A 25,045-nucleotide genomic window follows, 5' to 3' on the forward strand; every position below is an offset into this window, starting at 1 on the left:
CTGTGAATAGTGCTTAAATTAAGACTCCATTTATCACTTGACAAAAAAGAGTTACCATATCAACCCTGACAGTTATCTTTTGAAACTTCTACTTGAAATACCATCCCCTGACTGATAACTGGAAACTCTTTGGTTCTCTTCATTTATGGCAAATCAAGTCAGAGTTTGAGGTATTAGTTCTAGAATTTCTTCCATTATAAAGCTTAGTCTTTCACCTATTCATTCTTAGGGATACTACTTAATTACTCATAGTCAAAAATACTAGAGAATAAGACCTTCTGATTACTGGGGCATAACAGCTGCCATTTGTGGTAAATGTGCCCATATTATATCTGGGATTTAAATGCTGCCACCAATTCTCTGATTATCTTGGAATCTCATTCTTGTTTAAGCCGGGAACTCACCTCTCTAGTGGTATCATCCATGGCTAGTCCTGGCCTATGAAAGAGGGCCATCACAAACCTTTACAGGAAAGGAAGCAAGTCTCCCACAACATACCTCTCAATGCCTTAGTGAAGGGAGTGGCTTTTGGGCCTTCTCGTGAAATATTTCGGGAGATTAGACTTCAGTTCGTACATGATAAATTCATTATAGCATGCATATCTTCCCAAGCTTTTGAGTTCCTTTCTTCACATTAAGCCAGGAAAACCCTGGCATCTAAACTTCATTAAATGTAGACCACTTTGAGTCCAAGATTCAGTCAACCAAGCAAGTAAGCTGTTAGAGCCACCTCCAGCTAGCTGCACAAGCAAACATATCACATCTGGAATCTGTAGTGAATGCATTCATTAATGAATTTTACCTAATCTAATATTCCTTGCTCTCTTAATCTAATATCCTTAAAAACCTCTTCCCTGTACAGTTCTAATGTTTCTGCTGACTATATATTAGCAGAATCTCTCAATTCTTTCCATGTGTATGCAATTATCCCCCAGGTATATGGTGTGTCCCTATAACCTGGAGCATGCAGATTTCAATTTAGTTATGTATCTAGTGGCCATAGTGGGTAATCTATGATCTTGAAAAACACAAACTTCACCCTTCAACACAGCTATCTCAGATCAATCAATCACAAAATTTCAAGCAAAAGAAGGCTGGTTTCCTTAGATTCAAGACAGCAAACTACAGCTACTGACAAAGGAGATTCAGAGTATTTGGGGAGTTAAGGGTCAACAGTTTCATTTGGATCTAGTCAGATGTCTTCATTCTAAGTTTTGGTATCACATCATTCCTAAACACAGCCCTTACTTTTGCCTGAGGAATTTTGAAAGATTGAATTTAACAGATCTCAGAAATCAGCCATAGGCACAATTAAATCGGAATTTTGAGTAAATGGTGGTAAAATCTCAGACTCTTCTTGATATCAGAATAAGGGGGAAATAAGAAATGAAATGAGTTTCTGAACAAAAGAGGGCTAGTAATCAATATTTATGAAGTGCTTATCATGTGTTAGGCATTGTGCTTAGTGGTTTATACACACTATTTGGTATTGCATCCATTTAATTTTTTGCATTGAACTCAGAATGAACTTCAAAGCTCTCGTTACAGGGCTTGGGCCTGCCATGAAACTGAGGAGACCACCCCCCCCCAATCTTCAAACCAGATTGTTGCCATCATGCCAGAAAGATTTCCCACATGTCACTCACAGTAACAGGTATAAGTTTATTAGAGGGAATAGCAAAGGGGAAAGGGGGACACTCTCAAGGAAAAGAGAGGGTCCTCTCAAAGAGGAGAGGGGCAGTGTGCCTCTCCTGCCTTCCAGTTTTTTTTTTTTAATTAAAATACTGAGTTTATTTCACATGTATATTTTTGTCTCCCCACCATCTCCATGTCTGACCACCCCTATACTATGTCCTATCATAACATTCCATACATAAAAACCCAGCAAAGGGTGGAGTTCCATCTTTAAAAACTAAACAGGCATTTTGGAAAACACATTCTTGGCAAGGGAACCTGGACAACCATCATCAAACACGGTAGAGAAAGTTCTCACTTTGCCTTAAACAAAGGAAGCCAGATAACAACTGTTACAGAAAATAAATAAGACAAAAATTTTTTACAAACTTTTAAACTATTTTCTTAGAGACTTCCTCCACTGCCAGAGATCTTGAATAGCCTCCTGGTCAGTCATCTTCACATAATTGATGAACTTGGCTTCCACTTTGGGAAGAGAATCACCTTTCTCTATATACTTGCTTACATTTTTGCTTTAATGTCTTCTACAGAACTAGGTCCTTTGTGTGTTTTAGGGAGTTTTTTTTCCTGTTTTTTGAAGGATTCTTGACCTTTTGATCTTGGTGTTGATGGATGTGAGTCTTTTCCATTCTGGTTTGATTTTTGTGCATTTTTGGCTGGAGTATCTCATACAGATTTCTTCACTGGAGCTTTTTCTTCAGTTTCTGCATCATCAAAATCATCATCATCATCTTCTTCTTCATCATCATCATCAGCAGCAGCAGCAGCAGCAGCAAGTTTTACTTTTTTCTTGGAAACCTTGCTACCACCTACAGGGGCAGATCGCTTTCCAGATATATTTAAGAGTTTTACATCCTCCTCTTCTTCATTTTCTGACTCTCCATCTTCCTCCACAGCTACTAAGTGCTGCCCACTAATAGGCACAGGCCCTGAACCACACTTCAACCTTAAGAGCACAGGAGGTGGGAAACCATAGGGTTGTACAGACATTTTCAATGTTGCAAGTGTTACTTTAATTGAACTGCCTTCATAATTCATAGCCTCTGCTTCAACGATATGCAATTCATCCTTTGCACCAGCCGCTAAACTGACTGTTCTTGAGTATAACTGGTGTTGGTTTTCATCATTACCCACCTTAAAGTGATAATCTTTGTCAACCTTTAGCTCACAACCGAAAAGATAGTCCTGGGGCCTCAGGGTGGCTCATGTCCATATCCATCAAATCTTCCATGGGGTGGTAGCATGCACTTAGGTGGGAGAGAAGGCAGATGGAAAATAGGCTGCTGAGAAGAGACCTGCAGGACAGAATCCCACCAGGGCCTGCCCTCCAGTTTTAATGGGGGAATCCCACAGGAAGTTTCCAGAGAGTCCTGCCCAGGACCACATCTCGACTTTTGACTGACAGCAACCTTTCAAGTCCCCATTGCATATAACACCTCTATATCACTTTGGTGCATGTTGACTTGTTCTAATTGGACCCTGTTCTTACAGATTTTGTGCTAAGGGCAATTACCCTTAACACCTTGACTTCCTAGTCTATGTAAGGGTCACATAAATCTCCCAGTTCAGGGTAACTAGAGTTCTTCATATCAGCATTTTGGGCCTGCATTTCTCCTGCAGAAAACTGGTAGTTTGCTGAGGAATGTAACATATCCTGTCAACTTAAGCCAGGCAGGGCTGCAGATAAATTGCTTTTTAAAAAGGAAAGCATGAGAGGGCCAGCACAGTGGGCCCAGTTTATAGAAATATTCCCTTAACCTCATGTTCCCATCACTCACTAATTCCTATCACTCTGACATGACCATTTAGGTCCTCAGTGATCTTTTTCCTAGCCTACCTCTCTGACCTCTGTTTGTTCAGAAAATTTCAGCCATAAATGTCTTTGCAACTCTTCTCAGCTTACATGTTCCCTCTTCCAAACTGCCTTTCTACAGCAGTTCACTCCCTACTTCATTAGGCTCCACATCAAGACCGTGCCTCATATCATTTGCTACGATGTTCCTTTCTTTTTATTTATTTATTTTATGTCTATATATTTTTAAATGTTTCATCTTTGTTTATTATGTGATTATTATTACTCCATGAGATTGGCAAAGACCATGACTGTCTTGTTCTCACTGCAGAGCACCCAAGAAAGTGCTCAATAATCACAGCAGAATTTTCACAACTCTAGATGTTGCCCTACATTATTTCCCGTTGTTTTTGAAATAAGCACACGAAAGCTTGGTGATCCAAATTAACTTGTTCTGTCACAGTGAACGAAGGACCAGAATCCGTGATTCTTCCAGCCAGAGTTGACCATCACCTAGTTAGAACGACCCCCCAGTTAGCACAAGAATCATGAAAATTTCCTCCCACCTTTCAATGACAGGTCACCAGAAGAAACACAGCATCCTCTTAATCCACACAAAACTAACCCACTGATGCACGCCCTCTCGGGATCAGCCCGGGACCCAAACCCGTTGAGTGACAAGCCTCCCACCGGGGAGCCGCCGCCTCGCTGCCGTCCTGCGCATGCGCGCGGACCGCTTCCGCTCGGGGCGGGGCTGGCGCGTCGGGGGCGGGGCTGAGCGGCTGCGGCGGCGTCAGCACTCGCAGCCTGCGCTCCTATGGAGCTGGGGGGTCGCCGGGGCCTGGGCTTGGCGCCGGGGCTGGCCTCGGCGACCCGGGAGCCCCCGCCCGAGCCGAGGACAGTGCCGGAGACGAGGCCTCCGGGCCCCCGAGCCGTCCGAGCCCGCCGCTTCCTGCTCTGCCTCTACCTGGTGGGATTCTTGGTGAGTGAACGCTCGGCTGGGGGCCAGGTACGGCTGGGTCTGGGACTTGGGACTCAAGCGGGACGGTGTGTCGTTCAAGCTCTGGGGATTTGCAGAGCTCAGCAGGGATGCGGTCCTGCCCTCTGCTTGTTCAGCTGCCTCCCACCTCTCAGCCCTCATTTGGCCCTGTCACCCTTCACTCACGTCCCTCTGCATCTGGCCACACAGCCTACTGCCCTTCCTGCTTTCAGTTGGACCCAGTCCTGGGCGCCCTTGACCTTCCCTCGCGTTTAAAGAGCCCCAGGACGAGCCTCAGGTGTGTCTCGTTGACCTAGTCGCCCTCGAGGGTGACCCTGAGTGTTAAACACTGGCCGGTTCAAGTCTTGAGAGCTGAAGCTCCTGGACAAGCTTGGGAAAGGCCAGCTGCTGCTGTGGCAGTGGATGCGGAGATGAAAGTCTGTTGATGGCCCCACCTGGACTGAATTAGGCACATTTTCATTTGGGCTCCAGGTTGACTAGATGTTTGAAAATGCAGATCACCTGAACCGTACCCATCTGCCTTTGGATAAAACGTTTATGTGTTGCACAACGCAGGTTTCCCTTCATTATGATGTGTGTGCGCGCATGCGCCCGCGCGCAGGTTTGGGGCCAGAAGTAGTCATTTCCCCTGTAGATTAGAAAGTTTAGAAAGCTGAGTGTATGGTAGGGTAAATCCATTAATTTAGTATTGTGGAATTTTTGAACATGTGTCGTGTGGTAGGTGCAATGGAACTCCAATATTGTAATACGGAGTTCTGCCACCAAAGAACTTAAAAATCTTACCCAATAAGCTTGCTTGTTCCTGGTGCCAAACCACTATAACTGCCGTGACCCTGATCCACTTCTTCACCCTCCAGTCCCTTCCAAGTTTGACTTGGCTCAGTAGTCCTGGTTGTGAGCTAATTCAGGTTAGAACAGAGGTGGAAGAAGTACCCTGAGAAATTTCTTCCTTCAGAGAAAGGAGCTGGTTAGATGCAGTCTCAGTGGGCGAAGGCCTTGAAGAATCGGATGGCAGTGGGCCCTGGGAAGAGGAATTATTGTTTTCTGCCCATATACAATTTAAGACCACCACTTCTCTCCAGCCTGATGCTTCCCTGGAATTAGGAATCAGGACACTGAGGTCACGTATAAGAGAGAAACAAAGAGGCAGTTTCCGTCCTTCTTCTGCATGCAAGGAATCCAATAGTCCATAAAGGTTCTGTGTGTAAGTAATGACTATTAAGTTCATGAAGAAAGCATATTTTTGCAAATTGATATACACAGAGCCAGGACTCATCAAGTGAGGGCAGATTTAGAGAGTTCCTTGGTTTCCAGTCAATATTGCAGACCCTGTGCTTCACCTTGGCCCTCACCTGTCCTCAGGGTCCATGCCTTTGACATCAGAGCCTGGCACTCCCTCTGCCGCCCATCCCTTTCTTCCTTTCATCTTTTTCTTGGTTTAGCCTTGGGATGCAGGTATTTCTTCTACTTTCAGTCTGGCTGCCTTGAATTCAAAACTAGTGAGTGCACATCTTCAAACTTAGAAAGGAGTGGGCTGCCATCTACCTTCTGAGAAGAGATGTGGACCTCCAGCTACTGTGGCCTTGCTGGGCCACTTCTGCCAGATGGAAAAACAAAAAACAAACAAACAAACAAAAAAAGAGCCGTCCCTTGCAAAGTGCAGATTTCTTTTCAAAAATTTTAGGAACTGACATTGCCTAGAATTCAAAATAATTTATTTACAACATAACAAATTTCAAAGATCACTCATGCTGCTTAGCCTCCCAGTAGAGATTGGTTTATTCACAGACTCTCATGTATTTACCATATTGTGTGTGATGCCATTCTAATCTAGAAAACCTGATGTAAAATTTTGTGATTGTAATAATGTATTAAAAAAATCATTAGATGCCTAATATCTTGAGGGCAAAATGGAATATTTCCTAAAAACTAAGAGTAGAGATAGATTTTTTATTTTGGTGGAAAATGTAAACAATTAAAATATTTGCAGCTTTGTATATCTTTGAAGGATCTAATGCTTCTTTGCTAGGTAACATTTAAGGATCATATACAACTGTTATTATTTTTTGACATATTTAGAGATGTAAAGATCCCTAGGAGTCCTGTAAAATGGTTTCTGATTGGGAGACAAGGGAAATAAGATTAGAAATGTCATAGGCCAAAATGTTCTGGTTTTCTGTACTTTCATGTTTTAATTTATTTTTAAAAGAAAACTAAGATGACCTGGTCTGCCTGTGTTGGTTAGGAATCTGAGGTGATGCTAAGATCTGTGATTTTAATCCTGTCTTTCCTCCAGATCCCTGGTGAGATTTCTCTTCTGTTTTATTAGCTTTTAGCAAATGGGAATTCATTTTTATTGTGGTAATCCACCAACCAAAAAATAGGAGTTTCCTACCTTGAAAAAGGTACCAATTTTTTTTTCATTGAGAGCTATGATGTTCAGTGAAAGTCTTAGGTGATCCCATTTGACCTGACTTTCTTATAAACGATTATAAGCATGTGATCAGTTGCCAACTGCAAAGTACCCCCAAAGATGGTGGTTTGGGAAGCTATGGACTCAGAAGAGGAGAGGACGTTTTTAGAATAGGACTTCCTGAAAGAACCAGTAGTCTGTCTCTTTGGGAAAAGATAGCATTTTTCAGACTCACATGGTACTAAAATAATACTAATCATCAGCAATTTCTTCTGAATCTGTATTTTCATATTTACCTTCCATTGATCTTGACCTGACATAAATATTTCTCTCCCATTCTTTCTTTAACCATTTGACTAATAAATTACATGATACTGGGAACATTTCTGGAAACAGAATTGTATTGGACAATTGAGTTTCTTTTTCTAAAATGCTTACTAGGTGGTTGATGCAGTATGATAAAAGTGATAAACACCTCAGAAGACTGATGGGGCAACTGATAGCAAAGCCCCAAGGAGATTGATGCAGCCCTGAAAGAAAATTTAAGTAATCTTAAAATTGACATAATAAGCCATAGTTTGGGAACTAAATTTATGAGCTAAGAATACTTGATATTAGGTATGGCTGTCTAAAGATGTAACCGTGAAATAAGACCTCTGAAGTATATGTGGACATTCATGCTTCTCTGATTATGTGAATGCACAGCTACCAGAAGTTCAAATATTAACTCTGGGCCTAAACAAAAAAAATTTGTGTGTGTGCATACTCTTTGAATCTAACCAGGTTTGTAGAAAAGGGAATTCAGGCATTATAAAGTTAGATGTATATAATGCTTTTCTTCCCCTAAGCCCATTGTAGCAGGTAGCCAAGTGAAATGAGAGCAAAACTGAAAGGAAAAATTAAGTCTTCCTGATAACCTCAAATAGCCAGCAGGCACATACCTGTCCTCTGAACTCAATAAAGGAGATGGATTTGAACCTCTGTTTTGTGTCAGACCTTCCTCAGCTGTTGTGCCACTTACTACTCGTGATGGTTTTACCAGGCAGCCTTTAGATCCATTCTTCACAGAAGACAGCACTGGAGCATGGTGGCAATAAGTAGCGTTCCTCGGGCACAGGTCCACTAACAGCTGGAGCTGAGGTTGAGAGCTGCTGCCTGACCCCTCCACCGTGCATTTTCTGTGACTTGATTGCAAAACATCACCCTTTCCACCGTGCTTCTCTCTCCTTCCTGCTATCCTGAGGATTTCTTTTCATGTGCTACCTTGTAAGGACAAACTGCAGGATCTCGCATATTCTCTGCTTTTAATAACTGCACAAGGATATTCTAATTTTTAGTCAAGTGCTGCTCCACCACTAAATATGAATCATCCCTCTCTCCTCTCCTTCATTATCCACAAAACACTGTGGGTTTTTCATTTGCTTGTTGTTTTTGTTTTATTTAAGAAACTTCTGTTACATATCCTCCTTGAATGTTAAGGGTCAACTACAAAGAAGGTGAAGTTAAAATCGATTCTAGGTTAGGGTAACCCAGTCTTTCACACCTGAAAACTGTTATAGCACATTTTATTAGGATTCCTTCCTAACTTCAACCTGATTAATACGGCATACTGTGGAATGTAGTTTTGATTTCTTGTATGCTCAGAAGTTTAGATATTGGTTTTATTTTAAAAATCAGTTTATAATTTTAGGATAACCCTTTAAAAACTGTTAGATTTCAGTTACTAACCTGATTCTGTCATTGTTTGTTTTCTTAGGACTTGTTTGGTGTCAGCATGGTTGTACCTTTACTGAGCCTTCATGTCAAGTCCCTTGGAGCAAGTCCTACGGTAGCTGGAATAGTAGGTGAGTGGTTACTGATGCTCATTTACAGAGCAGTGAATTTTAAATCCCCTGAACTAAGTACCTGAAAACATCTTGGTCTTACTGCCAGATATGATCCAAATAAGGTAAATGGGAAATGTGAGCAAACATATTTCCTAAATATTTTAAGACACAACCCTGGAGCAAAGGAGATTCATCTTTTCCTGGAGTACCCATTTTTAGAGTGATTTTGAGGTTGAAGTGCCATCCCATATTCCATATCACCACTGGGGTACCCAGTACAGTGATGTAGCTTGTCCAGGGATCTGTCTCTGTTAAAGGGTAGGATGAACTCCTGCCTACAGGAGCCTGTAATCTCATTTGAGAGACCAGAGAGTCTACAGAAGTCCCACCTTGTGGGTACATGCTTGGCTGAGCCTTGGTAGGTCAGTTGCAACCTTCCTGCAACACCACCAGTACTTCTTAGGTGGGGTTTCTTGGCCTGTGCAGCATAAAAATTGCATCCAGAAGTCACTGATTAATGGAAGAGGCAGAAGTTAGCAGGGTTAGGACAGGGCTGGTGAACAAAAAATTCTTAAGACTAAGCATTTGCAAGCTAGACAAGCAAATGTTTTGGGAGAGTTTTGTGAATAACCTTTATTAAATCCCAGTCTGTACCACGATTGGCATTTTCTTTGAGAAACACACTTTAGAATTATATTGGACCACCTAGATTCCTGAAGATTTTTAGGAAAAGCAAAAGAATAAGTTACGTGATAATGGAGTCTAAAAAAAGAAAGAATGAAACTCTTAACACTTTGTAAGACTGCAAAATGTTAGATATGTATGAGCCAATGTTAAAACTTTAAGACTGCATAGAATTTCATTAGAATTCAGATTTCTATTCCCCTGAATACTCATTATGCAAGTTCTTAAGTCAGAGCCACCCAGTTCTCATGTAACAGAAGGACTGTCTTTCAGAATTTTTGAAGTCAGCTCCTATCTTTATTCTCTCTTCTGCTTTTCCTCAGTTTTATCCTAAAAGCCTTGTACTATGTCATTATATTTTTCCAACTTAAAAAAAACGATATGGGGCAATCTCCTTTACTAAAAACAGTCCTATGCTTTCTGTTGATTTCTCTGAAATTGTTACCACATTAACTTATTTCAGGGCAGCAGCATCTTGGGGATGTTGCTGATGTCATTGTGTGTTTGTTTTTCAGGCTCCTCCTATGGCATTTTGCAACTCTTTTCTAGCACGTTGGTGGTAAGTTATCTTCCATCTGGCAGCTCATCTCGAGAACATAGTCGTACCCCTCTGAAGGTTGTCCATCTTGGATTGAGTGCTTAAGGTTTACCAGATGGTTGGAATATGCCACGTTGTTAGATCAAGTAGGATCCTTTTGCCATGCATTCTTCCTTATTTGGCCCAGGAGAAGGTAGAGGATGATAGGGCTTAGGCGGCTTGTTCTGGGGGAGACACTGGGTGAGTGGTAGATCTGGGTAAGATTGTAACCTGCTCTTCCTATAATTCCCTGCTACTTTTTTACTGGAAAAAAAAAATTATATATATATATATGTGTATAAACAAAAGTATTGTCAATTCTATTGTTTCAGTTAATCTATTTAAATTTCTAGGACTCTTTGGAGCTGTGTATGTTGGACTACGAGTCCTATTATACAAGACTTAGTGATCAGACAGAAGCTATTTGGAGTGGTTGATTGTTTTTAACCTGGCACATGGTATGGAATAATGCAGAGGCAACCTTGTCACTCTGCTTCTCACCCGTCAATGATTTGAAAGAGACTTCTCCTTCGCTCTCCCTGGTGTCGCCACTCTGATCTTGGGACCTTAGGGTCCAGTGATCCGTAGAATGATCAGTTTAGTGTCATGGATTCATCATCAGTGACCAGTCTAAATAGTTGGCCTGATGTTCACACGTTTAGAGAAAAAGATAAAAGATGTTCTGCACTTATGTAACCCAGTAGTTGTTTCCTTGAATTTTTAAAATAGATGTGTGTGTGTGTGTGTGTGTGTGTGTGTGTGTGTGTTTTAAAAATTCAGTTGGATTCCATGGTAAAATTTTAAGTAAGTAAATAGCTACTCCCCGATTTATCTTTGCTTTTGAAATTTTTCCTTTATTAAACTGCATAACAGTCATAGTTTTATTCTCATTTAAACTTTTTAACAACACAGCAAAGTAGTTTGATGTCTTCATTTTATATAGGTGAAAATTAAGACTCATAGAGTTTAAATAATTTGACTTACCCACCTGGTCTCAGACTTGAAGTGCATATTTATTGTTGTCTTAACAGAACCTGCCATTGCCTTCGTGATATAAGAAATACATGACTGGAGTTAGCAGTCAGGCACTTGCTTGTCGGTCAGAATGTCATCTTATATACTCTTGTGACAGCAGAATCTGGTCTATATCTTAATAAACACCTGCTCTGCGTTATTTGGCAGTTTACTCCCAAAGTACTGGTTGTGTGTGTTTATTCCAGCATGAGGCCACAGTGCATGCTTCCCACTCCTGTCCTGGTGGACTCTGGCTTCCTGGAGCTAAAGACTAGTTGTGATTGATTGACTTTTGTCACTAGCACATATTGAAGGTCCTGGCATGTGGTTAGCACTTTATGAATGTGAATTTCTACTGCTAACTATGACCCTACTCACTTTTTCAAATAAGTTTCTTTCGTGTTTGTGCTTACAAAGCACACTTCATATACCTTACAGCTGTAACTAAATGAAATTCTTAAAAATTCTTCAGAGAACTACCAAATTAAAATTTCTTTTTTAACTAATACTTCTGTAAGTACATATTTTATGACTAGCATTTATTACATTTTACATATACATATTTATATGTATTACATATATACATATGTGTATGTATCAATTCCTGTTCTGAGCACCTTATTTAATCTAAATAATAACTAGCAGTGGAGGGACATTACTGGTCTTTAGTGATGCATTTTATATTGAGGAGGAAAACTAATTTGAGGCAGAGTTTATTCAGGTAGCCTGACCCTGAGGCCCATGGTGTAACTATCAGATTATACCAGTGCTCTGTGGGCTGCAGGGAGGCTGGAGAACCAGAATCAAGAGTGCAGAATTTTCCTGAGTCCAGGAGGCCAACGACCCATGATGAGAAAAGGGAGCGGGGAGTTTCTAAAATCCATTGAAATGTATACTGGGGAGAAGGATTGATGCCATTTGTCAAAGGATGGTGCATTTGGAGGATTTGCCCTCAGAATGTTTCATAGAGAAATTTTAGGGCACGTTATATCGTAGCGTAATGAGATCTTTTGGGTCCTTAAAGATAAATACATAAATAAAAATGAGGACAAGGCATCAGCAGGTGTGCCTGGCTTCTGGCCAAGAGGACAGGCTGAGGTCCCATGGTTATTGTAGAGGGTGGGGATGCCGTTTCAGTCGCCTCCCAGGCAGGACTGATGGAGACGTGCACGTTGCTCAGGAAACACAGACCATCCAGGGAGCTTCACAGGCCCAGCATCCTAAGTCTTGACCCCTCTTAGATGATGCTCCATTGCTATCATAGTGTCTGACAAGTTTATATGAAGGCAGTTAGTTTCCTTCAAACAGAGCTCCATCCTGCACACTGCTGTATAAAATTGTCAGTGCAGGGCGCAGTGGTTGAACTGGGTGTTACTTGTCAGGCCGATGTCTACCTGCTAGTAGCAGAGTACTTTGCGCAGTGTGAAGACAAAAAGTGAAGCTCAGTGCCCCAGTCTGTTCAGGTGTCTAAGTTGCCACCAAAGGGCCAGACCCCTGCTATCATCCTGTTCTACCATCCTTGGGTGGCTGCTCAGCCTTCAGCGTGGTGGGAACTGCCTGAGCAGGAAGAAGGGAATGAGGAAGAACAGGCCGATGTGGCCACCTCTGAAGAACGTTCTCAGAGCCGGACCTGATGACGTCCAGGTGCTTCTTCATAAGCCAGGACCATTGGCTTGCAAGTGAGGTTCGTTCTTCTAGCTGGATGTGTTGCTGAGGTACAGAGAATATTCAAGTAAAGATGAGCTGGAAAGGTGGCCTGGAGCCCGCATCCCACGAGACACCTATGATCCACCCCAGGGGACAGACAGCAGGACTTGAGGCAGCCTCTCTGTGCCTATTTCATCATCAGCCATCTCATTCCCTTCTGGGCGAGCCTCCTCCTGGTCCTCCCTGGGCTAAGCAGTGTCCTTACATAAAGAATGGCATGGCAGGGAGTACCTACCTGGCAGGGCTCTGCAGCAGATGTGAGAATGTTAACCAGCAGACACTGCAGGGCTGGCCTCTCTCAAGAGAAAATACAGATGGCACCCACACACAATTTCATCTCACCTCTAAGGGAAAAGTAAATTAGCACAGGAAAAAAATGCCACTTAACGAATTTGCAGATTTTTTTTCATTGACAGTATACAATGTTGGAACATGAGGAACAGAGACATGCACACCAATGTGGGATATAGATGTTTCAAGGAAGTAATTTGTTAGTCTATGTCAGATGCCTGAAAATATGCTTGTCTTTTAACCTAACAGTTCCAATGCTGGAACTTTATTCTAAGGACATTTTCAAGGGTGTTTGCTATGAGGATGCCTCTTGTTGCAGTGTTTATTTTGTTGACAAATTGAAAGGAGCAGAGAAGATTTGTTAAGTAAATATTGGTACACAGTGAGATGTAGAACATGATTAAAAATGAGAACATGTAATCCCAGTGACTCAGGAGGCTGAGGCAGGAGGTTCACAAGTTAGAGGCCAGCTTCAAAGACTTGATGAGGGCTTAAGCAACTTGATGAGACCCTGTCTCAGAATTTAAAAAAATAATAAAAATAAAAAGGGCTGGAGGTACAACTTAATAATAAAGCACCCCTGGGTTCAATTCCTAGTATCCACGCCCTCAAATGGTAACAATGGCAAATTTTTAATGACATGCAACCATGTCCAAATAATAAAGAAGCAAGTTACAAAATAGAGTTCTGCATGACCATTTTCTTAAAAAAAAAAAAAAAAAGATATATATATATATATATATATATACACACACACACCCCATATGTAGATTTTGGATCATGAGGTTTCTTTCTGTTCTTCATTTTGTTTTTCAGTTTTTTATCAATTTTTAAACAATGGACACTTTCTCTGAGTAGTTGCATAAAATAATAAGAATAAAGAAAAAAACAACTCTGAAAATGATATTTTATCCTTTCTTCAGATAACTCTCAGTTACCAGATCATCAGGCTTCAGTTTTTAGATGAAGAAAAGTATTATATTTTTCCACTTACTTTGTGGGAGAACCAGAGGAAGTAACTTACCTGGCCAATAGCATGGTAGGCCCGAGCACTGGAGGCCTTCAGACCTGGTTCCCTGACCTGTTCCACGGGGATCACGGTGTCCTGGGCGTTGACGCAGCGGTGGTCATTATTGTGGATTTTTTCTTGCTTTCCTCAGGGATGCTGGAGCGATGTGGTTGGAAGACGGTCCTCCTTGCTGGTGTGCATTCTGCTCAGCGCCCTGGGTTATCTCCTCCTTGGGGCGTCCACCAATGTCTTCCTGTTTGCCCTGGCTAGGGTCCCTGTGGGTGAGTGCTGGGCCCTGAGTGTGTCTTCATTCAGAGTAAAGCTCTGTACTTAGAGCCTGTCGCTTTGATTAGAGCTTACCTAAAGCGAGGGCTGTGACAGCAGCAGTGAAATTATAACCCTATTGCTCGCAGCGGGTTATTGAGTACTTATAAATCTGTAACAGATCCCCAAGCCCCTCGGAGTGTGTGGACCACAGTGCTATTACACCTGAGCTGCCCGCTTCCTGGTGTCCTCTCAATAGTCAGTAAGAATGTGCCAAATGTCTTTGACCAATGCTGTGATGACTGTTACCTCCCTCAGTGAGTTCTAGTTTTATAGTTGGGTTTCCTGACTTCAAATGGAGATTTACCTCCGTCTGTTTCCTGCAGACTCCTGGAAAGCCGGATGTTGTTGGGGAATAGGGCTATGATTGTCATGTAACAACTCCTGGTTGGTTTTTTTTTTGTTGGTTTTGTCTCCAGACTGGTCTTGACTATTTCTAACATTTTGAAATAGTTTTTAGTTTGTGCATTCATTGAAACATTGTCTCCATTTTTAGAAACACCATCCATAAATGTAGCTGGTGTCTGGTAGGTAGAAAGTTACTGTGGAAGTCCTTATTCTTTCCTGGAGCATCCAGAGACCTGGAGTTTCATGTTTGTTTCTTACTGTACACATGAGAGCACACACAGTCTTTGCTACCCTGGTCTCCAGATCTGGACATCTGCCCATATTCGGTTCAACTGCTTGATCTAAATTAACACCCTAAAGGAGTAGAGCATCAGATGAGGCATTGAACATGCAACTCATAATCAGCTCACTTGGAATTTCTACACCATTTCTGGAACATGCATCTAGACTCTGAAAGTCTGTTGAGTTCACACTCAGAAATTTATACTTTTTTTTTTACTGTAAAAAAAATTGCTTGGGAAGGTTTCTGCTCAAGCATAGTAAACAATCCTCCCAAACCCACAACCACACGCAGGCTCACTGAGGGCTTGTCCATGTGCACCTGTGCTGAGTGCACTGTGTTCTTGGGGTGCTGGCCATGTGACTTAGCATGCTCCCTTTGCCCATTCAGTGGCACATGCTACTCGTGACTGAAGAAGCTGAGGAGGGCGTTGGAGGAGAACCTGGATTTATTACAAAATGGGTGGAGATTTATGGGGAAGATTAAAATGTTTTTTCTCTAACATGAAGTGAACCTGTTAAAGTGTTAACAGTTCTATTATGTGGACATCATGATCTTTGCAAACAAGTAGAGAGAAACATAAAATTCCTTCTTGCCCACGTGGCCTCCACACTGTCTGGTGCTCACGAATGGGAGGGAGTCCTGGAGAGCTTCACCGGGGTTCTACTGTGCCCTCAGTTATGGATTTAGATCCTGGTGTCCTAATAATGAGCCACTGACTTTGAATGTGCCTGAGATGGTTACCTGGTTTTCCCCTCCCAGCCTGAAAAAGACTAGAGAACCTTCACTGGAATTGCTCCACACTCCTCTTCCTTCCTGCGTGGAAGGTGAACCTGACATTGATATAATTTTAAAACATCACAGAATTCCTGTAAGACCTCTGGGGATCATCTTCTACTCCAATCTTTCTTTTTTTTTCTCTCTCTTTTTGTTTGTTTTCCTTGTTATTTTTTTCCCTTTTTATTTTTATTGTTTGTTCTATGTAGTTATACATGGCAGAATGCATTTTGACTTATTGTACACAAATGGAATACAACTTTTCATTTCTCTGATTGTACATGATGTAGAGTGACACCATTCGTGTAATCATACAAGTACATAGGGTAATGATGTCTGTCTCATTCCACCATCTATCCTTCCCCCATTTCCCTCTACATTCCAACACCATCCCAGCCCTTTCTTACATTTAAGAAAACAAGTCTCAAAAGAGTCATCCTACTCAATTCCAAAATGGATTTATAAGTTTGCTTCCAGAAGATAAGGTTTGGCAAATGCACTCTCTGATTTTGAGGCAGAGCTGGGCCCAGATCCAGGACTCATGTTGAGTCACATGGTAGCACAGTGCTGTCCAGTGAGCCCACCCATGGGGAGGTCAGCAGAACCACCATGTCACATCACAATTAGGAGTGATTCCAACTGACTTGCTGGCAGCATGTGTGATCCACAGAGCACCAGCCTATTACCGGAAGCAATGTCCTTGAGAGTGTGTTCAGCACGTGGGCATCTGAGTGGGTAGAGCCAGGTACATTCTCAGAAGCATGAGAGTGCAGAGTCAGCTCACAGCTCTCAGGTGGTTTGGTCTCTGGCTAGTACAAATCAGCTGATACTGGGTGGAGGCACGTGCACCATTTTTATGCTTCCACCCCGTTCACTCTCCTGCTCTGCTCCTGTCGGTAGCCTTTTACACCTTCTAACATATGCTCCATGTTCCCCTCCTTGGAAACCCAGGCTCTGGGAGGGTAAGAATAGCTTTCATATTTTTTTCCTGGCCTCTTTTCATGGCTTTATCCCCAGGGTCAGAATGAGTGCTAGACACACAGTAGGCACTCAGGAATACTTGTTCAGTAAGTGCACAGATAAAGAACTGGAGTCGTATGTGGAAACCACCATGAGTTAGGTTTGGATGACAGAGGACTGGAGAAGCTGGGCTGTCATGACAGGAGACAGGCCAGTGGGGGCTCAGGGACTTGCTCCCAGAGATGGTGACCTACCATGGTCATGACGCCAGCCCAGCAGTACGGTTCTGGTGGGATGGGACCTGTGGGCCTTACAGGTTCAAAGAAACCAGGGGTCAGGACCACAAGGGAGATCTTTTGGTCTGGAAGAAATTACAGAGCATGTTTCTTGTCCTCTTGCAGGTATTTTTAAACACACCCTCTCCATCTCCAGGGCTCTGCTTTCTGATCTGGTTGCAGAGAAGGAACGGCCACTTGTACTGGGACAGTTCAATACAGCCTCCGGTGTGGGCTTCATCCTGGGCCCCATGGTCGGGGGATATCTCACTGAGTTGGATGGTGGATTCTATCTCACGGCCCTCATCTGTTTCTCTGTCTTCCTTCTCAATGCTGGTAAGTTGATGGTTAAGCATGAGATCGTTCTGCATACTCATGGATACACACTGTGCATGTCTGCCTACTTTTATCTCCTGCAATTTGTTTTGGTTAGAATAGGCAGACTCATTGTTCAGAGATTGAAGTCATTTTGAAGAACTTCCCTATTGCTTATTCAGGGGTGACACCAGTTTGCATTCCCCCCAGTAGTGTGAACAACCCGTTTCTTCACATATTTGCTATCATTTATTTATTTTTTTATAATAACCCTCCTAACAGAAATGAGGAAGCATCTCGTTGTGCTTTCAATGTGCATTTCCCTGATCTTTGGTGATGTTGAGCATCTTTTCATGCACCTGTTGGCCATTCTTAGAAGAAATATCTATTCGAGTCTTTTACCTTTGCCCATTTTTTTCAGCAGGTTTTTTGGTTTGGTGTGGTTTGGTTGGTTTTTGAGGGTCTGTTTGTTTGTTTGTTTGTTTTTGCTATTGAGTTGTGGGAGCACATTGTACATTTTGGATATCACTCTTCTGTTAGATAATGGGTTTGCAAACCACAGTCCTTGCCATAGTTGCTGGTTCAATTTCCTGTTTGGTTCCTTTGCTATGCAGAAGCTTTTGGGTTTGATCTTGTCACAGTTGTGTATTTGTGTTTTTATTGCTTATTCTTTTTGTGTCATATCCAAGAACTGATCGCTAAGGCCAATTTTAAGAAGGTTTGTCCCTCCTTTTTCCTCTAGGAATTTTACAATTTTTGTCTTGAATCTATTTTGAGTTTGTTTTTGTATGTGGTGTAAGGTAAGGATTCAGTTTCATTCTTCTCCATGATATATATTATCTTAGTTGTAGTTTAAATGAAAACATTTTTTAAACTAGTTTATTAAAAATTTAGTAAGATCATGCTAGCTTTTTAAAACAGGAAAGCGTACCCAGTCCTGGCCTCAGTCCTTCCCCATAGTGGCTCTCCGTCCTTTGTCATTGTTGCTGCCTCACGTAGCCTGCATGGCTGCTGCTCCTCTGTGCTGGCAACACTGGTTCTGGTCCCCACCCACTGGCGGGCTGGCTCTGGGGGAGAGCACTGCGCTGGTGCCTTCCTCTCCCTGTCCCGTTCTTCCCACACCTCCTGGTTTTCTCCTCTTCCCCTTGTTCAGGTCTCAATTATTCGCTGCCTTAGGCCTTCCCAGTCATTTTGCCTACATAGCTCAGTTGTCTTTCTAGCACTTTCTTCATAGCACTTCTCTTAGTAACTTGTTCTCCCTGCTCCCCTCCACCCCCTCCCCCACACGCACCTTTGGCCAGCACGCTCCAGGGTCAGATATTTTTTCAAAATACTGCTGCTGCCCCACATAGAATGGACCAGGCATATGGCAGATGTTCAGTAACATTTAGCAAACAAAAGACTAGATACTGGGCCGTGTGCTCCTTGGCTGCAGGCCTCATGGCCTAAAGCATCTCTCACCCTCTTTGCTGAGAGACTGGGGCGTAGCCATCCCTTGGATAAACAACCTCATAAACCGGAGAATTTGCCCCATTCCGTTTCCTTTATATGTAATCAGTTTACTCTAACTTTCTGAATCTTCTCATTGGGGGCACGCTGTCCAATGATGATTCCGTGTTGGGTTAGATTATCAGATTCAGGAAGAAAAGTTTGGAACTTAAATCTTAGTCCTCAGAGGAATTCTTTATGGTTTTCTGCCAGGAACTTGACCTATAATCTCAGCCAGGGAGCGGGCCTGATTGGTGTAAATTTGGACAAAATGACTTCAAACACAAGATCAGTGGTGGGGCCAGTTCATGAATGTGATATCACTTGAAGTCCAGAGTCAGGATACAAACGAAAAACGATTATGGAGTTCTAGTGTAGATTTTCCATTGATAGTGCTAATATTTTGCCCTCACTGCAGCCTGTGAATGGATATGGGTCTGTTGGGAACACATTTAGTTGCAGGTGTTCCCAGCCACTGTGGCTTAAAGCAATAGGGCTTTACTCTCCCCACATTCAGCCTGGGTTGATGCAGGGCATAGCAGAGGAATGGGAGAAGGACTGGCTAGACAGCAGATGGAGTCTCACAGAGGGCTTTGGCCATCCAGTGCAGTAAACATGATCCACTGCTATTTTCTCATTCCAGTTTTGCAATCTTTTCCTGCTATTATGGTTTGGATATGAGGTGTCTTGCAAAAAGAGTCCATGGGTTAATGCAGGGGTGTTTAGAGGGACTGTGATCAGATTATGAAAGCTGTGACCTGATGAGTGGATTCATCCACTTGATGCATTAATAGTTTGAATGCACGCTGGGTGGTAACTGCAGGCAGGTAGAATATGGCTAGAGAAAGTAGGTCACTGGGATGTGCCTTTGGGAGATATATTTTGTCCTGGCACCTTGACGACTCTCTACTTCTGGGTGCCCATGCACTGAGCAGCCTTCCCCTGCCTTGCCCTTCTGCCATGATGTTCTGCCGCATCTCACCAGCCGCAGAGACGTGGAGGGGTCCCACCATGGACTGAAACCTCTGAAACCATGAGCCCCAAATAATTGTTTCCTCCTCTAAATGTGCTTTTCAGGTATTTTGGTCACAACAAAGCAAAGCTGACTGACACACCGCCCCACATGACTTTAGCTGGCTGTCTCAGCCCTTCTACTCCGCCAGCTGCTCATGTCCTTGCCCGATCTGCAACTTTGCGGGAGAAAGTCTTCTCTTGTCTTTACCCCATGTCTTTATTTCTGTTCTTCTGGCTAATCGCACTCTAGAGTCTGACAGACTCAGATTCAGTTCCTGCCTCGCCACCTTTTAGTGTGAGCCTGGGCCAGTTGCCTGTTTTCTCACTTGCAGTGTGAGGTGTCAGAACTCATGAGCACTGGAAGAAGTCGTGCCTGTAAGCAGTACCCTAGTACCTTGCCTGTGGTAAGCACTCAGTAGATGTTAGTTACGGCCACCGTTTTCACTTTCATTATTTTCATTCTACTCTTACTTTTAGTCTGAAACACTTGTAGGGGTAAGTTCAGAAAGCGGTCTTAGAATGGCCAGTTGGAGTTCAGTTTTAAGAAAATTTTTGAGCCTGGGTTGGAAAGAGGTCTTGCTACTCGGATGGTGTGGGCCATCTAAAACACTAGGGGTAGGAAACGCCCGTCCTGAGGGCAGGCGCAGGATGGTCTTAACAGTGGTCAGAGCTGCAGCGTGAAGGCTGTGTGTCCGGGTCTGTGAGAATGGCCGCCCCTGAGAAAAACACAGGCCCTGACTTGGGCTGTGCTGCCATGCTGTCTTCCTACCCGAGCCAAGGCCAACTGCTGCTGTACACAGCAGCCTGAGCCTCCCCACAACATGACCTTTACATCGTAATCTAATTGCCTCTTTACTCATCTGAACCTCTTTTGGGGCTTCAGTTCTTGGAGGAGAGGGATTTTATATGCCTCATCTGGCTTGTTAAGATATTCCTGGTGTTGAGCACAGGGCTTGGCACTTAGGAAGCACTCCGTAAGTATTGCATATTTAGATGGACAGATAGGTGGATGGATGGGCAAGTAGTTAGATGATAGACAGGGATTTAGAAGTTAATGAAGTTAAGAATTTAAATAATTTTAAATTTGTGAATTTAGATATGAAATGATACAATATAGTGAGTTATAGGCTTTTAAGCTTGGGAGAAAGTGAATGTTTCATAGTTCTGGTTTTGGTGGGGGTTTTGGAAGGTGAAGAGTCTCTCTCTAGAATCCCTTCATTACAATGGAGCTGTGAGAATAGAGGACAAACTGCAATTGCAAATGCAGACTGGTGATTCTGAGATACAAATGCAGATTCATAATCTATGACATGTAATTGCTTATACCCCAAGGAGAAAAGAGCCCTGCAGGAACTCAGTGCTTTGGGCCTGTGCTAACAGGTTTTGTAAGTGTTCTTATGAGGATTACGATTATATGCATGAACTTTGCTTCTCAAACATGCAGTTCAGGGCTGGGGCTGGGGCTCAGTGGCAGAGCGCTTGCCTGGCATGGGTGAGGCATGGGTTCAATCGTCAGCACCACATAAAAATAAACAAACAAAGCAAAGGTGTTGTGTCCATCTGCAATTAAAACAAACAAACAAACAAACAAACAAACCATGCAGTTCATCGCTCAGCAGCGTGCGTGCCCTGGCAGTGAAGATTCAGTCAGTCAGTTGTGGCTGAGGATGAGGAAACCTGGACAGCGTGGAGTCTCTTGCTCATGATGCTCTTATCCTGGGGTGGGTCACGCAGCCCTGTCGGAACTCAGTCTTCAGGTCCTTGCTAACAGGTCTGCTGCCCTTTCAACAGGTCTCGTCTGGCTGTTTCCTTGGAGTGAAGCAAAACTCAGTGGTACAAAGAATGGCCTGAGATTGGGCAGGAAGCCCGTGCTACCTAGGGAGACAGACGGTGAGGTGCAGGAAGCAGCCCCCACACCTGGGGCCCCAAAGAGCAAGGAGACTGCTCAGTGGGCCTGGGCAGAAGTCACATGGGCCTTGCGGGACATGCGGAGCCTGCTGTTCTCCGAAATGTGGGACATATTCCTCGTTCGCCTGCTGATGGCAGTGGCCGTCATGCTGTACTACAGCAACTTCGTCCTGGCCCTGGAGGAACGCTTCGGGGTGCGCCCCAAGGCCACGGGCTACCTCATCAGCTATAGCAGTGCCCTGGGGGCCCTGGCCGGCTTCGCCCTGGGGCCCATCCTGCGGCTGTACAGGCACGACTCGCACGCGGTGCTGCTGCACTCCAGCGCGCTCACCTGCACGCTGCTGCTGCTCTACTCCACGGCCCGCAGCATGGGCGTGGTGGTCCTCTCCTCCACACTTCTGTCCTTCTCCACCAGCATCGGCAGGACCTGCATCACGGACCTGCAGCTGACCATGGGCGGGGCGCAGGCCAGTGGCACCCTCATTGGCATGGGGCAGTCGGTGACCGCAGTGGGCCGCATCATCGCCCCTCTGCTCTCCGGGGTGGCCCAGGAGGTCAGCCCTTGTGGGCCCCCCATTCTGGGGGCAGCTTTAGCCTTGGTGGCTATTTTCATAATGTCACTAAACAAATCTCGCTCTGGTGGTGATAGAATCGGTAAATTAAAACGTGAATAGGGTGGATTTGGATAACACAAAGAAGCAAAGTGGGTTCTGTGAATCAGGGACAAAGGTCATGACTAGGGCTCTTCAGAGAGGGTGGCTGGTGTGAGTGAACCTTACCTCCTGGCGGGCGGCTCTGGTGGTGGGCTCCCAGGGGGACCCAGGGCTGTGCAGCTGAGCCTGAGTCAACAGAAGTCACAGTGGAAGGCAGGAAAGTTAAGCCTGGAGGGAGACTTTGCCAGCAGGGACCAGATTCAGTGTTTACCTCTTCCTCTCTGGTAGACAAACAGAATATGGTGAGTGGATGAAGGGAGGGAACCACATCTTTTTCCCTACTGAACAGCGTGGCGACAGCTAACAGTCACATGTTGACCACCTGGAACCCGGTTTTCCTGGTACATTCCATGAGCTGAAAGGGAGCTTTGCTGCTGTCAAAATCCTGGAGGTTGAAGACGCTCTTTTATTAAAACCAGCCCTTCACTTCCTCAGACTTGATTAAAAATCTGATGCTGACCTCGCCCCTGAGACAGACTCTGTGGCTCTGTGAGACCGAGAACTCTGCAGAGTCATGCCTCATGGAGTCAGAAGGAGGAGACACTGAGATACGCTGCTTTTGATGAAAAGCCTGAGACCGGGGCGTTTTTATCAATGGCTGATGAAATTTAGACTGTTAAAGCTGTTTGCAGTCACCATGTGTCACACTTTTCCCACCTGACAGCAAATGTGCTCCGCAATAGGAGGGACGGGTTCTGGAGCCTGCTCCCTGTCCTCACTGGGACTAAAGACCCCTGGACTTCAGCCATGACAATCTGCTTCTAGAATCCTGTGTCCCAGTCACATTATGTCATTCTGGTGCTGATAGGAGCTGGCGGTGAAATCCAAGTGCATGGGTGCATTTAAGCAGAATGTCTCATGCAGAGTAAGGGCCAGGTGTCATGCCACATTGGAGTATTCCATGGGGTCTGTATTAAAGATGATTTCCTTTATTCCAATTCAGTGTTGTACCCAGGGAGAGCCACGTTAACCTACAGGGAAGTGTTCTGGTGTGTCTTCTCCTGGGCCCTCTCTAAACTGCCATTCATTAGCAGCACGCGAGGGGTCAGGAAAGGGGCCCTGGCGAGGGCCGGGCACATGCGCAGGGAGGCGAGTGCGGGCAGGCTGGTCAGTGCGGTTACACTGGTTCTTCATGCAGACCATTTGGGCCCGCTTTTCTTCACACTGCCAAAGTTCACATTCCTTTTGATCCTCTTAATTAGTCCACTAGGACATTATTCCTATTTTCAACCTAACACACGTGTAATTATAAACTATGTTAATACACTAATTTTTCATAACTTGAATATTTATTGTTTGTAAATTGGAAAAAAATTTCCATAGTTTCAGAAATTTTGAATGGGGTGACCCTAACACCCTATTATAACAATTGAAAGTATGTTTTAGTTTGAAGATTGTCCCTTCTCTTATCTGGCTTCAAGAAAAATAATTAACTTTTCATTAGGTGTTAAAATGGCAAATTTTTACCCAGAGCTAAAGTGCTTTTGAGACCAAAATATTGTATGAAATGTTCTTGCCCGTAAGGAGCATGCTGAACGTCGTAGAGCTGAGACTGAAAGGACAATAAATAATAAGGGTTTATGCAGTGAAGTGTAATTCACAAGGATTTTTCCAAAAGATTAGCTTTTCTTCATTCTCAGAAATAGGTGAGTTTCTAAAAAGCTCTTAAATACAGACTTTTTTCATTTTTAAAATCATAGCACTTTATTTTGAAGTTAAACAAAACCTAAAACTTAATGAGGCTTTGTAACTAATCAGACACATGAAAATATTTAAAACCAAAGATTGGTCTTACTCTACAGAATAGGGAAACATTGTTATTCTCCACTGGTGATCTGAGTTTTTGTTAAGCTGATTTCTTTTTTCTAAGAAATATTTCTTCCCAGTTCCTCTTACATAATCTAGTACCTTGTTGTTCAAAGTTTAGTACAGAGACTGGCTGCCATCGTCGCTGGGAGCTTAGACATGCAGATGCTTAGGTCCCAGCACAGACCTCCTAGGGACCATTTTGACAAGATATCCTGCTGATTTGTTTGCACAGTAAAATTTGAAAACCACTGGTGTAATGAATACTGTTTGTATTGTTTACAAAATATAATCTCAGGGAAATTAAATTTGTTCAACTAACATTCATGTCATTTTGTTCTTTAAATTTTCTTGGGTAACTTCCATAATCCTCTCCAAAATTATCAGGTTGGGTCACATACATGAAATCTTGGGTTTTTTTGTTTTGTTTTGTTTTGTTTTTTTGTTAGTCAAAAATACTTTCCTATGGTTTAACTTAATATTCCATGGAATCTTGCATTAGAGATATTGAACTTGCCTGGGTGTTTATGAAGGAAGCAGAAATCTCTCCAACATTATTCTGTGGAGCAGGACTTGGCACTTGGGGTTCTAATAGACATGGTGCTCATCATGTCCTGACAGCCTAGTGGGAGACGAAGCCAGGTGCCGTGACCTATGCCTGTGATCCCAGCAGCCTGGGAGGCTGAGGCAGGAGGATTGTGAGTTCAAAGCCAGCCTCAGTGACTTCGTGAGGTCCTAAGCAACTCAGCGAGACCCTGTCTCTAAATAAAACACACACACACACAAAGGTCTGGGAATGTGGCTCAGTGGTTAAGCACCACTGGGTTCC

The 25,045-nt window shown here is 43.5% G+C and overlaps 1 protein-coding gene and 1 pseudogene across 2 annotated transcripts; one reads left to right on the forward strand and one right to left on the reverse strand.

The window, feature by feature from the left end:
• Positions 1–1,880: 1,880 nt before the first annotated feature.
• LOC124963579 (nucleophosmin-like) lies at positions 1,881–2,926 on the reverse strand (annotated as a pseudogene).
• A 1,336-nt stretch (positions 2,927–4,262) lies between these two features.
• Positions 4,263–24,537, forward strand: Mfsd9 (major facilitator superfamily domain containing 9). Of its 2 annotated transcripts, none has more exons than XM_047522392.1 (6): positions 4,263–4,496; positions 8,657–8,744; positions 9,926–9,969; positions 14,160–14,289; positions 17,099–17,308; positions 21,581–24,537. In XM_047522392.1, exons 1-6 carry the CDS (start codon positions 4,305–4,307, stop codon positions 22,369–22,371), a joined length of 1,455 nt encoding a protein of 484 aa, XP_047378348.1. In that variant the 5' UTR covers positions 4,263–4,304; the 3' UTR covers positions 22,372–24,537. The 2 variants fall into 2 exon arrangements, with proteins under 2 accessions (XP_047378348.1, XP_047378349.1); XM_047522393.1 differs by having other exon boundaries at positions 4,263–4,469.
• Positions 24,538–25,045: the final 508 nt, after the last annotated feature.

Source organism: Sciurus carolinensis, chromosome 13 (assembly GCF_902686445.1).
Source record: "Sciurus carolinensis chromosome 13, mSciCar1.2, whole genome shotgun sequence".
Lineage (NCBI taxonomy): Eukaryota > Metazoa > Chordata > Mammalia > Rodentia > Sciuridae > Sciurus > Sciurus carolinensis.

Excerpts from the sequence above, each read along its gene's own strand:
- Mfsd9 (XM_047522392.1), top strand. The coding sequence starts at position 4,305 with ATGGAGCTGGGGGGTCGCCGGGGCCTGGGCTTGGCGCCGGGGCTGGCC. Across the intron at positions 4,497-8,656 it reads AACGCTCGGCTGGGGGCCAG|GACTTGTTTGGTGTCAGCAT; the intron begins GTACGGCTGGGT and ends TTGTTTTCTTAG. Across the intron at positions 17,309-21,580 it reads TGTCTTCCTTCTCAATGCTG|GTCTCGTCTGGCTGTTTCCT; the intron begins GTAAGTTGATGG and ends CCCTTTCAACAG.